Raw genomic sequence first — 12,054 nt, 5'->3', positions numbered from 1 at the left:
ATGATGAAATAAAACTATCCTCCCTCTTAAACACTCTGTGCCACCTTCTGGGGATCAAGATGTCAGTCACGGCAGGCTTGCCCCAAGTTGTTATTCAGATGCAGCACTGCTTAGCCAAGTCATAGAAAGAACTGCTGGGTAGATCTAGAAAAGCAATCTTCCTAAAATCTTCCAGTGAAGCACTAAGTCTTAGATCTCCAGAAAATAAAGACTGCATTAGTAGCTCATGGCTTATGTGTCACCTGGGGTTTTGTTAGAATACTCGTGGCAGAGTGCCAGGTTGTAAAAATTTAACCATCAACTTAACAACTGTGTAACCAAGCCAGCCATTGTATTGGTTTTATAACAGAGATATGGGAATATGTTGCCCTGGAAGATATTTCATATATACAACCAAAACACAAGAGAACTTTTTCCTCTACCTCTTTCAGATTTCAAAATGTTTGTTTTATTTGATCTATAAGAATAAAGTACCTGAAAAACACTACTTCAGTTTTCTCTGTCTCCAAAACTCCATGCTATTCTTCCAGATCAGTTTTGTAAGGGGTGTATGCTGCCTGGCAGCAAGTGCACCAACAATAGAGCAAACGGCTAATTAGCTAAAACAATTCCAACCACCTGCATGTGCATCACAAAAACCATAGAGGCAAACTGGTACCAGCATTGCTAAAGACTAAAATAAGCTCTGCCAAGCCAAAAGGAAGAAAAATCTATCAATTCTGAACAAGAGAAGGACTACTCAGAAAAGCAGTGATCAAACTGGAAAGCCTCCATTGGCTTTGGAAAAAAGAGAAAAATTATGAAATTGGAAGGTCACCATGAGGCACAGGAAAAGAATGGAGTTTTTCTCATATGTAAAGCAATTTAGAGTAGAAATGGTAAAAGTCTTACAGTTAAATGCATCACACCACTCTCAAAAAGATAAGAAAAACCCACAAACACCAAAAAACAAAAGAACCCCACCAAAATTGTGAGAGATTGTTAGTGCTAATAGTTTGGTTTTGCTGACATAGCCTGGTGGATAGTACTGGCAACCTCAGGAACTAAAAACGCTGTTCATTCTGCTATCACAGCAACTGTTAAAAACTCTGCTGCCTTCAGCAGAAGCTGGAAGAGATAGGTAAATTATAAAAGCCACAACTTTGTACTTTCCTTACACAGAAGAAAGGAAAAAAACAAATTAGCTGTGAATTAATCACAAAAGACCATAGGAAACAAGCTCCTTCTTTCTCAGAAAGCTTTTTAAAAGATGGAGCCGGGTAACAATCCAGGACTTGGGGAAGAAACCTGTAGAACATAATTAAGGGCTGCAAGGGCGTGAGTGGGGCGGAGAGAAGGATAAAAATGGTGTACAAAAATACACATAGGGAAAAGATGTCAAAAGTAAAAAAAGAAGTATTTTCATAAGAGAAGGGAAAGGTACATATCTACATTTATTACATATTTTAATTTGAGTTCTCATCAATACACAGCAGAATCTTCTTGAGGATTCACATAGCAGACTTCCCAGATAAGGTTCTAAAAATTAAAAAGGTTTGCTATTACTTATTAGGCTACACAAAATAAACTTCTAGTATAGTGATAGCCCCTCATCTCCCAGACCCATGAAATAACTGCACCAAAAAAAAACCAACCATGGTTTCTATGTTTTACAAAACCAAGTATGTTACCCAGGTACAACTCATCTGATCAAGTACAAATACCTGTTTTCACTAATTCTCTTTAGTTTCCTATCAAGAACTACTTATTATTATTTGAAATGTCCCAGGAATCAGAGACAGCTTTTCTGGGATAGGCAGAGATTTGATACAGAACTTAGAAGAATCATCCATGCCAACGGGACTAGTAGCAGAAGTCCAGCTGGGATGCCCCAGAGTATCCCATGTGGGCCACTAAAGGCGAAAACCTAAAGGTGTGTCTTGTATGTCTGTACGTAAGTGGGGTACCTAATGGTACCAGCTACGCAAGCCAGGTACTCGATGTCCCTTCATTTCAAAAGGAGTAGAATCAGCCCAGTCAAACATACAAAAAAGCTATTCAGCTAACCACCAGCAGAACTATTTGCTCATGGCTCCACTGACTGTAATAGGATATTAAATATTGTGCATACACACGGACACCTAAATTTAAGTGTTTTGAACCCATTCACACCTCTACCCATACCTTCATGAGCCAGCTGCCTAAGTCACTTCACTCAAAACCAGTGAAGTTCACAAACCTGTTTTTAAAACAGGTTATTCTTTCTAGCCACTTACTTCACCCCACCAACTATAAAAGGAAGTGGGTATGTGGTCAGATGAATCATAGCCTTTTTCTAATAAAGAAAACTGCAAACAGAGAGACTGCTAAAAGAAGTGGTTATAATATCCACACAGTATCCATGAATACTTCAGGAAAACCACAGTTTATTGCTTTGCCTGTGGAAGGCTTGTTCTTTAGTCTGAACTAGGGTAAGCATCTGTGATCCCCTGCTTCACCAGAAATTATCTGATGCAAAAATACATGTCCATTTCCCATCACATTCAAGATGAACTTCAGGAGATATAACCTTTAGGAAATTTTCTTAGTAACAGAAACAGGTACGAAAGCAGAGAAATATCTTTCAAGGAAAAGCAATATCGTTGAATTTGCTCCCCAACTAATATGGATTTTTTTTCTGAAGAGAACATCATCCGATGTTAACATTCAAGACTCATAAAATTTCATAGTCATACCTAAGGGATCATGAGGGTACTGTATATACATTTAATTATAACATCCATTAGCTCAATGACTTTTATTGGATTGTTCACCACAAGAAGTTACCCACTTATTCTGCCCTCCTCAAGCACACCTCCCCAGCTTTCTGGGTTTATCAGAAGGTTTTCTTTAACCGGTGTGGGGGAGGTTTTGGTTAGCTATTGTGGGCTTTCTTGGCTTCAGCCAAGAACAGTTTTTAACAGTTTCAACATTAACCACAAATACACCTCAGAGCTGGGAAATTTGTTTTGGAAAGAACAACAAAAACCCCAAACAACCAGCCCCCAACCCCTACAAAATTACTAAGACACTGACCTTTATACATACCCAGATATTGTCACAGCTGTTTAAACATTTCTGCAGTCTATTAAAAGCCACAAAGATACTTCACCATTTTTTAGTTCAGTGCAATTTAGGCTTCTATAAAGATTGAGGCCCACAAATCTTCCATAATCATGCTTAAATTCTTAGATTTAATGGACAATTTCTGTTCAGCAAGTTTCTTCCAAGTAAGTCACTTGTAAGGCAATTAGTAAATTCTGGTTTATATGATCAAGGATTATACAGGTGTTCTAAATCAATTGTTCCTTTTCTTGGGTAGGAGTAGATGCACAACCAGACTGCAAACTGCTGTCCTCCGAGATATTTTCTTCCTATCCCAATTTCCAACTCTATTCCTATCTTGGTATATTCCCTCTGAGGCCAAACCAATGCTCACACAAATGAAGTCAAAGCAGTTGGGAAAACAACAGAACTTACTGCATCCATCAGCTTTACACCTTCCATGTCACTTTCACATATCTGGCTCAGAATTTTCACCTCTGCACTTCACGTCTAATGACAGACAGTGTGACAGTCCACACTTGGAAGAGAAAGGAACATTCACAAAGTGGACTGCATTCAGTCGATTTCTTTTCTCATCCCCAAAGATCTTCACAACACAGGAAGAAAAGATGTGCTGCAGGTTGTGGAGTAGAAGGCATAGAAAAGGCAGTGCTGTAGTTTGGAGAAGGGGGAGGAGAGGAAGAAAGGAGGTTTGAAGCGTCACTGCAAGATGGATCGAGACCAATCTCTCACCACAGAGAAGCAGGAGAACCAGAACAGACAAAACTGTGCTGTCTCTGCATGTCATCTACATGCTGAAACACAATGGCATCACACATCTGACTACAAGAAAATAACTTCTCTGAATGATAATGCAACACTGAAAACTTGTATTCAGATGAACACAGGGTTGCTAATGGTCCTTCTGTAAGTGACCATTTTCTAGGATGCAATCTATTGTAAGAGATATAGTCTTTGCTTTTCAAGGCTATGGTCTCATTTTCTACTACTTCCAGTAGTTTTTAGATAAGAATCTTTCCAACTGATCTAAATCAGCCTATATAATTGATATGATCAAGCCATAATTTAGCATTTCACTATATTGACCAGAATGGCAGTTCTACTACTAATATTCTTACAGATTGATAAATAGTGAATACACCACAATGCCACCACAAAGTATCTTGGAATTTCTTTCCTTTTTTTTTTTTAATTATTTTTTAGTATTGATCGTTTTTAATGTAGTATAACTTTTTTGTAGTGTTACATGACCCACAGCAACCCAGAGTGATCCTCTGGGGTATGCACACATTCTCAGTGCACACATTCTCAGCGCACACATTCTCAGTGCAACAACCTTACTCACTCTAGTGGAGTCAAGATTGCACTCTATCAATATCTGCTATACGTACAGCTTTACAGACAGCTGAAAGTACTGTCTTTGAGGAGAAAATAACAATTATGGTTTGATCACTGGTCAAGCAAATCAAACCCAAAAATTTTACTGAATAACTGCAACAGAGTTCATGTTTGATATAACAGGCTTTTCATAGGCTTTGTTAAATCTACACTGAAGCTGAAGTGTGTGACAAGCCAATCCTCTGTGCACAGCAGGCTGATGTTCAATGTTTCGACAAAAAGACTGTCAAACTGGATTATTTCTTGCTATTATATAATCATTATTGGTAGACATTAGGCAGATAAAAGTCATTCAAAGATGTTTTAAAACACACACATATGTTTTCTCTCAATTCTAGTCCAAGCTGCATTAACACAATTTCAGTGACTTCAGTGCAATCACGCTGAGCAGGTATGAAAAAGACCAGAACCACTCCCCTGCCATTTTGCCTGTGATCCTTACCACCATAAAAATACCATTACTTTGTGGGAAAGAAGTGATGGGCTCACCAAATGCTGTGCTTTACCCTAGGAAACTCAGAATAACGAGATTATCGGTTTGCTCCTAAATGTAACACACTACAGAACAGTCTAGGCTTTTTCAGTCAAATTCCCTGGTGAATGTAAAGCACTTCCTTTTCTACAGTGTATCTAAAAATACCAGAAAAGCTCTATTTTCCAGTGATGTTATTGATAGTGTATCAAGACACAAGAATAGTATTTAGTATCAAGAAACCCTCTTGTACTGTCCTGTGTCACACACCTTCTGCTTACAGCATAAAACTTACACGTTAACACATTACTAATACAAATACTGTTTCTTCAGAAAAGCTCACAGCTTTTTACTGCACCATTTGTGCAATCAGAATTCTGAGAACTAAAAAAAAAAATTATAAAACAGAACAAATCTAAAACCCCAATAAAAACCTAACCTAAATCTGTACTGAAAACAATATTTGGTTATAAGTTGAAGTGTAGTGTGACTTATAAAATAGTCATCTGAATGATTATGGTCATCCAAAAAGTAAGCCAGATGATCCAATTCATAATTCTGTATCTCTAGTTTAAAGACAAAAAAGAAAAGCTATACTAACCCTTCATACTAACCCTTCAAAATAATTATAAATGTATTTTTTTTAAATCATTGCACAGAGGTGTTCTTTTTATTTTCCCGTACAAGAGAAAATTAATCAACAATGAAATGTTTATATTGCTAAGGAAAAAAACATAAAAGGAAAATTAATGACTGAAGGTAAATTAAAAAGGAAAGCAATAATTTAAAAATATTTTGTTATTGGTCAAGTATAGCTATTATTTTTGTTAGAGAGAAACACACAGTTAACATCCTAGCATCTCTTCACTTTTAAAAACATATTTTAAAATGAATGTGCAGTGGAGAGCTAGCCCTCCTACCTTTCACAATGAGAACACCAAATTGCTTACAACAAATTGCTTATATGGAGTGGCTTATACTCCATTGCCTAACAGTGCAATGGAGTATAAGCCACTAACAGTGCAATACTGAAGTGCTACTTGATTACAGGCTACTTGTTTGATGTTTCCAAACTGAAAATTAAGGCTGTATTAATATAAATATACTAAAGAATTTAGTATAAATAATTCTGATGAAAGCCTGGGCTTTAAAGTATTTAAGCTTGTTTTTAGTAATTCTTACCTCAATATTCATTTTATCGTTATATCGTTGTTTTAATAGACTGCGATGTTATAAATATGCACTGCATAAGGTTTGATTTTTAAAAGGAAAACTGAATTTCCACAACACTGCAGATTTTAAGACACACAAGGACAATTACATACATAGTTGGAACAAGGTTTCAGATAAGAACCAGTGCATGTTTGGAAGTAAACAAGATAATAACAAATAAAATGCTAGCAATAACCTAAATTTCAGAGAAACTAGTGCCCCTAGCTTCGGGAGTCGTCGCCTTCAGGAACGATCCCAATCAGATCGGGCACCACCGCGGTTTTACTGCCCTGAACTTCGCATGTGGCTACGAGACCGAGCAGCTCCAGCCTGACTCTGGACCTGGGGCTGTCGGCCAGGCGAGCACCTAGGGCTGGTTCGCCTGGGAAGTCCCCAGACAGGCTGGACCACGCCAGGTCTGGGATGCAGCGGGAGAGACGCCGGGCTCACAGAGGTCTGCCAGGGCACGGGCGAGGAGCCGCGGCCCAGCAGAGGCGCAGACCGCCTGAGAAGACGAGCCTGGCAGCCTTGCCTGGGGGAGTGTGGAGCAGGAGAGAGGAGCCCAGGGCCGGCCCAGGGGAGCGCAGCCTCCCCTGACACCGCTTTAACCATCGGCTGGCACCGCACCGCATCCCTCCGCCTCCCTCCCAGCCGCCTCACCACCCGCAGGGAGGACACGCCGGCAGGGAGGGCGTTCTGCTCGGCTTCTGGAGATATTTTAAGCGGGGAGCCAGATCCTGCCCCTGGAGCACGGGCCCTGGGAGCAGAGACGTCTCCACACTACCGGCGCTCGGGACGGGGACTTGGGGCGGGAGAAAAGGACGGTTTACCTCTGCGCCGAAAACGCCTCACGAGAGGCAGGCGAAAGCCAAGCGTCTTGCGGGCCCGGCAAAGGGTTAAAGAGCAACATTTCCCCCCGCCCCGGTCTGACAGGTCCCGCCGCCCCAGCCGCTGTCAGCACCTCAGCCCTCCCGGAGAGCCGGGGCGCAGCTCCCTCGCTGTGCGAAGCAGCGGGAATAGGGCGGTGGGTGCGGAAGAGGAGCAGAGCCCCCTCCATGCCCCTCACGGGCGCCGCAAGACGTTCCCTGCGCCGGAGCAGCGGGAAGGAACAATGGGGGCGAGAACCCACCGTCCCCGCTGAGGGAAGAGGGAGAGCCGCAGGGAGGGACACCCCGCGCCTCTCTCTGTTCTTGCCCGGGGCGGGACGGGGCTCGGCGGCGGCGGCGGCTTCCACAGCGAACCCCGTCCCGCCCCGGGGGACAAGGAGGGCGGAGGGACGGAGCGGCGGAGGCAGGTCTCCAGGCACCGCTTCGTCCCAACCCCATGGGGAAACCCTCCTCGCTGCGGCTGGATCGCACCCCCCTCTCCCGCCAGGCCGATTACCTCTGCCGTAGCCGCCGAGTCCTCCCGCCCGCCAGAGCTGGGCTCGCCGCTCGCTCCCTCCGTCGCCATCTTCCCGCTGTATCGGCTCCGGCGCGGAGCGCGGTGCGGAGCCGAGTGGCGGAGCCGCCGCCGCCAGGCGCTTAACCCGCTCCCCGCCGGCAGCGATCCCGCCGGCAGCGAGGCCGCTTAACCCCTGCGGCGCCGCGCAGGCGGGGCTGCCGAGCCGAGCCGAGCCGCCCCCTGCGCCGGCAGAGGCGAGCGAGTCCCGCCGCCGGGCGCTCGCGCTTCCCCACCCACCCGCTCCCCGTCCTCCATACGGCGGCCCGGAGACAGGCGGAGGGGGGAGCGGGACCTCGCCGCGGGCGGCCGGCGCGCAATGGTGGCGGAGGGGAGTGTCTCCGCTAGCGCGCTACCCGGGCCCCACGCACGCATCTCTCTCCTCCCTTTCCACCCCCGTGGTTTAGCAGCAGGAGAAGGAAAGGAAAGGTTGTGGATGGGACGAAAAATAGGTAGTTGCAGTGGGTTGGCTTACCTGATCCGTGAGACCTTTAAACCAACTGGAGTCTTTGAGGGAAGGGCAACTGTGTCTCTTCCTTGCTGGGGGTGCTGACTGGAGGAGTCACCTCTCCCTCCCCCTCCCCTGTGGAGAGGTTTGGGGGAACATTCTGTTGCCAGCCATTGCTTGACTGCCTTATTTTCAAGGCGTGTTTTCAGACCTTTTGTGAGGGTGGACACTCAGCCGGGCCCAGTGCTTCGGCACCTCTCAGACGCGGTGCTGGAGCCTGTCCTGACCTGGGGCTGCCCTTTGCCATTCCAGGTGGGGACTGAAGCCAAATCCTGTTCAGTATTCCCTCCAGAGGAAGGTTTTGGTAGATGAGCTGAACCCACTACTTCAAAGGCTCAATGTTCCCTGCCCACAAGCATCCCATCCTGCCCCTCTCCAGGGGATGTTCCTCAGGGTCTTGCCCTTCTGCTGTGGCCCGGCAATGGGGACCTACACCAAAACAAATCTAAATGTACTGCCTTGTGGAACCAACATCTATTGTAAGCTGAATTTGAAACACTGGTTTCTCTGCAGCCACATTGAACTTCCACCAACAGCAGGTGGAAGCTCGTTTGAACCTTGCCAGGTTCCTGCTTTCACAAGGCTGCCTCAAGTTGCTGAACTAAATCTTTTGGCACCAGGACCAGAAATGGGCCGATGCCTTGATCAAAGACAGCATGTTCTTCTATGCATGCTGTACCTAAGGATGGAAGTAAACCCATACATGAAATTTTTCTCCTTTAGATCATCAGAAGGGGAACTGTGATTAGTAGAATAAACTCCAATTGTAAGATAAATGCGCACTAAACAGAGCAAGAATAAGGCAGTGTATAGGATCCACTACAGGGTACATAAAATCCAGTTAAACAGATGTTCTCTGGTTTAGGCCTTGTTTTTTCTTTCTTCTTGAAAATGAGCTCTCCTGCTCAAGTTTTACATTTTTATAACTATAGTGTGTGCTCACATCCCTTCTATCCCTGAAGCTAAGCTACATTGATGACACATAGCCTAAAAAAACTTGTTTATCTCGGTTCTCAGCATTCTAATACCATTTAACTTGTTTAGGACAAATTGTTGCTTGCCTTCTTTATTGAAAGCAAAGTAACATACATTACTCATAATTATTATTTATATAAATTTGGAATATTATTTGGTGCTTTGCCTTCAAGAAATGCAACAAAAGTAATTTGTTTCCTATGAACTCTGTCATACTCCTCTCTAAAATGGATTAAAATACTGAAGTTTTTAAAATTGCTTGAGGATATCTTTTCTCTTACTGATTCAGAGTTCATAGTTCATTGCCAGTATTTCCCTATTGCATTAGAATCATCTGCTGTCCCTCACAGTTATTTATTTGTCTCTGAGTTGGTGCAAAGCATGAACACAACATACTGTGTAAATACTGTTTTTTAACGCCATGATGTAGCAAAGACTGCACCATTTATCTCTTGCTCTGCTGATATCATAAACTGGTTTAGCTGATATTTTATCAATTACCAAGTGTACATTTATCAAAATAACAATGAATATTATATTAGTCATAGCTTGCCATTTCAGACTTGAGAACTGATCTCTCTTTCCTCATCTGAAGATAAATTTAGAATGATTTCTGAGAGAGATGGGAGTGCTCAATCTCAGCCAGCAAAAAATTAATAGAATAAATGGACCAGTTAAAAGCCTGTGTCCAGACAACAACTAATATCCAGCACATCATCCAAGTGCTGGAAGTAGTTTGACCTGGTGTTTTGGTCAAAAAGATGACAGACATGCTTTTGAAGGAGGAGTGATCTATGTTTCTTCTTCATGTCATGAAATGAATCATCACAGCGTTTTGAAATTATTACTGATGTTTGTAATAATATGAGACTATACTGCATGTTTGTGTTTTCTTCAATCTTTCTGCTGACAACAGTGACAAAGGCTTATGGTTGGCATGAGAGCAGTAAAATCCAAATTAGATATTGCCAGTCACTACTGGGAGTAGAATCTTGAGCTGCACAGCAAACACTGTGTCATCAGTGATGGTGGTATGGTCCAAATATCTTTGAGGTTTTACTGCATGAAAAACATCTTCACACTGGGGATCATCTTCAAAGCAGAAGTTTTTTACTTGATTGTTACTACATCACTGAACAAGGTCTTAGTTATTCTCTGGTTATTTTCCTTATGCTGCTGACATCCTCTCTCAGAACTGGCTCTAAACCCAGAGTAACACAGCATCTACACACATTATGAATGACTTCAAAGTGAGGGACAGCATGACTTCATGACTGCTGTCATAGCGTACAGTCATTTCTATGCCTTCATTATACAGGGCAAAACAGCTCTTTAATCCATGTCTAAGTCAGGGCTCTTCTAGGAGAAGAAATTGCCTTTGCTTTTACAGAAAATTTTACCACTACAGTAAGGCAAAGGAGTTGCTTCTCTCAGAGGAAGATGCTCACTGTTTTACTATTAGCATGTAGCTGGCAAACTGAATACAATTAACTATTTTTTTGCTGTGCCAGTTTTATTTGGCCTGAGTAACATAAAGAAAAGCCCAAGCCTAGGAGCAGCCCTTAAGTGTATTTCTTTCCTAGGATTAGAGAGCTGGCACAAAGCAGTGGAATGTGTCCACACCTTACAGGATGCAGCTGCTGAACTGAATGGTGCTTATTCCCTCCATTAGCACACAACTGCAGTGACAGAAAATGCCTCCCTTGGTTTTATATTGACAGGGAAGCAAAATAACCATTTGCATGGGAAAACAAACAAAAAAGTGTAAAATAATATTTTATTTGCCTTTATAAACAAACAAACAAAAAGCTTGTGTCTGAATTTAAAGCAAGGAGGAGATGTTGAAGTCCCAAGATAAATTTTTGCAGAATATTAGGTTTCTGAGAAAAAGTAATAATCACTGTATCATCAAAATTTTTCCAAACGTCATACCAGTGAAAACTTAAGACATTTCTTCCATCACCCTTATCTAGGACTCAAGCCAAGCCAAACAACATAATTCAAATACTGCCCTGATTCCCTTTTCAGGAAACTTTGGATTTGGAGACCTATATGCAATACAGAGCACAGGGATAACTCTGAGCCATTGACTTGAGTTTTGTGAAGAAGGGCTTGCTTTCTTTGAAAGATAGCCCACTACTGTCCAAGTGAAATTCAACAGCATAAGAGACAATATTCTAGAGGGCATGTTGACTGCTTCTGGGCATCTCAAAGTAACATTAAAAAGAAAGGTGAAAAGGAAGCAAAATCAAAGCCTTGAGAACAAAATAGAATCTCCAGTAGGCATTCAAAGAAGAGAGTCTTTAATTGACTATGCAGAAGGAGCAGAGTTAATAAAGAAAGAGTTGGACTGATTGATTTGTGAGCATAAATTTAGCAGTGTTGAATATTACTATAAGCTAGTGATGTGATTCACCTGACTGGAGTGTTGAAAACTGTCTATAATCTGCTTAGAAAGGGACAAGTGCACAAAAAAAAAAAGGGAAAAAACTATCAAAATAGAATGTTCTGTGTGTCAGCATTACTGACATTTCAGGAAAGGTTATTTGAATGTTTATGTGCTGTCTTTTAATGTTTAAAACATAACATGAAGTATTTAGTTCCTACTGCAAACCTCTCATCATACTAAAGAGCAAAATGGCAATATCTGTGACTGTCTTTTACAGCAGAAGAGACAGCTGCTATCACTGAGGCTTTGCTTTGAATAACATCATTTTGCCATTACTGTAACATCCTGTAAATATCTAAAAATTATGGGTGACAATTCAAAAAGTTAACCCTGAGCAGAAGGATTCTAAATGAGGCATCCTTTTAACACAAGAAGAGGAGAAGTTCACTCCAATTGGACTCTAAAATTTTAGTGTTTGCTGTGCTTAAGTTCTGGAAATCTGAGCCCAGAATGGAATCTGGAAACTAAAAATGGGTACAGCTTATGAATTTGAAACATTTATTTTAGAGAAGTCTT

At 42.3% G+C, this 12,054-nt stretch overlaps 1 protein-coding gene across 4 annotated transcripts in view; it reads right to left on the bottom strand.

Moving 5' to 3' along the window:
• Nucleotides 1–8,211, bottom strand: part of CTTNBP2 (cortactin binding protein 2) — a 76,445-nt gene extending 68,234 nt beyond the window's left edge. For 3 of the 4 annotated variants that reach the window (XR_014616197.1, XM_084206705.1, XM_084206706.1), the window contains exon 1: nt 7,550–7,850. Coding sequence is in view for 2 of the 4 variants with exons in the window: in XM_084206705.1 (XP_084062831.1) it covers nt 7,550–7,618 (69 nt within the window). In the remaining 2 variants the exon portion in view is untranslated. Of the gene's footprint in view, nt 1–7,549; nt 7,851–8,081 lie in introns of those variants that run through there. The other variant, XM_084206707.1, reaches the window with a different exon arrangement.
• Nucleotides 8,212–12,054: the final 3,843 nt, after the last annotated feature.

This window comes from Fringilla coelebs (genome assembly GCF_963513975.1).
Source record: "Fringilla coelebs genome assembly, chromosome: 5".
In the NCBI taxonomy this organism is placed as follows: Eukaryota; Metazoa; Chordata; class Aves; order Passeriformes; family Fringillidae; genus Fringilla; species Fringilla coelebs.
This window is presented reverse-complemented; position numbering and strand designations above follow the sequence as displayed.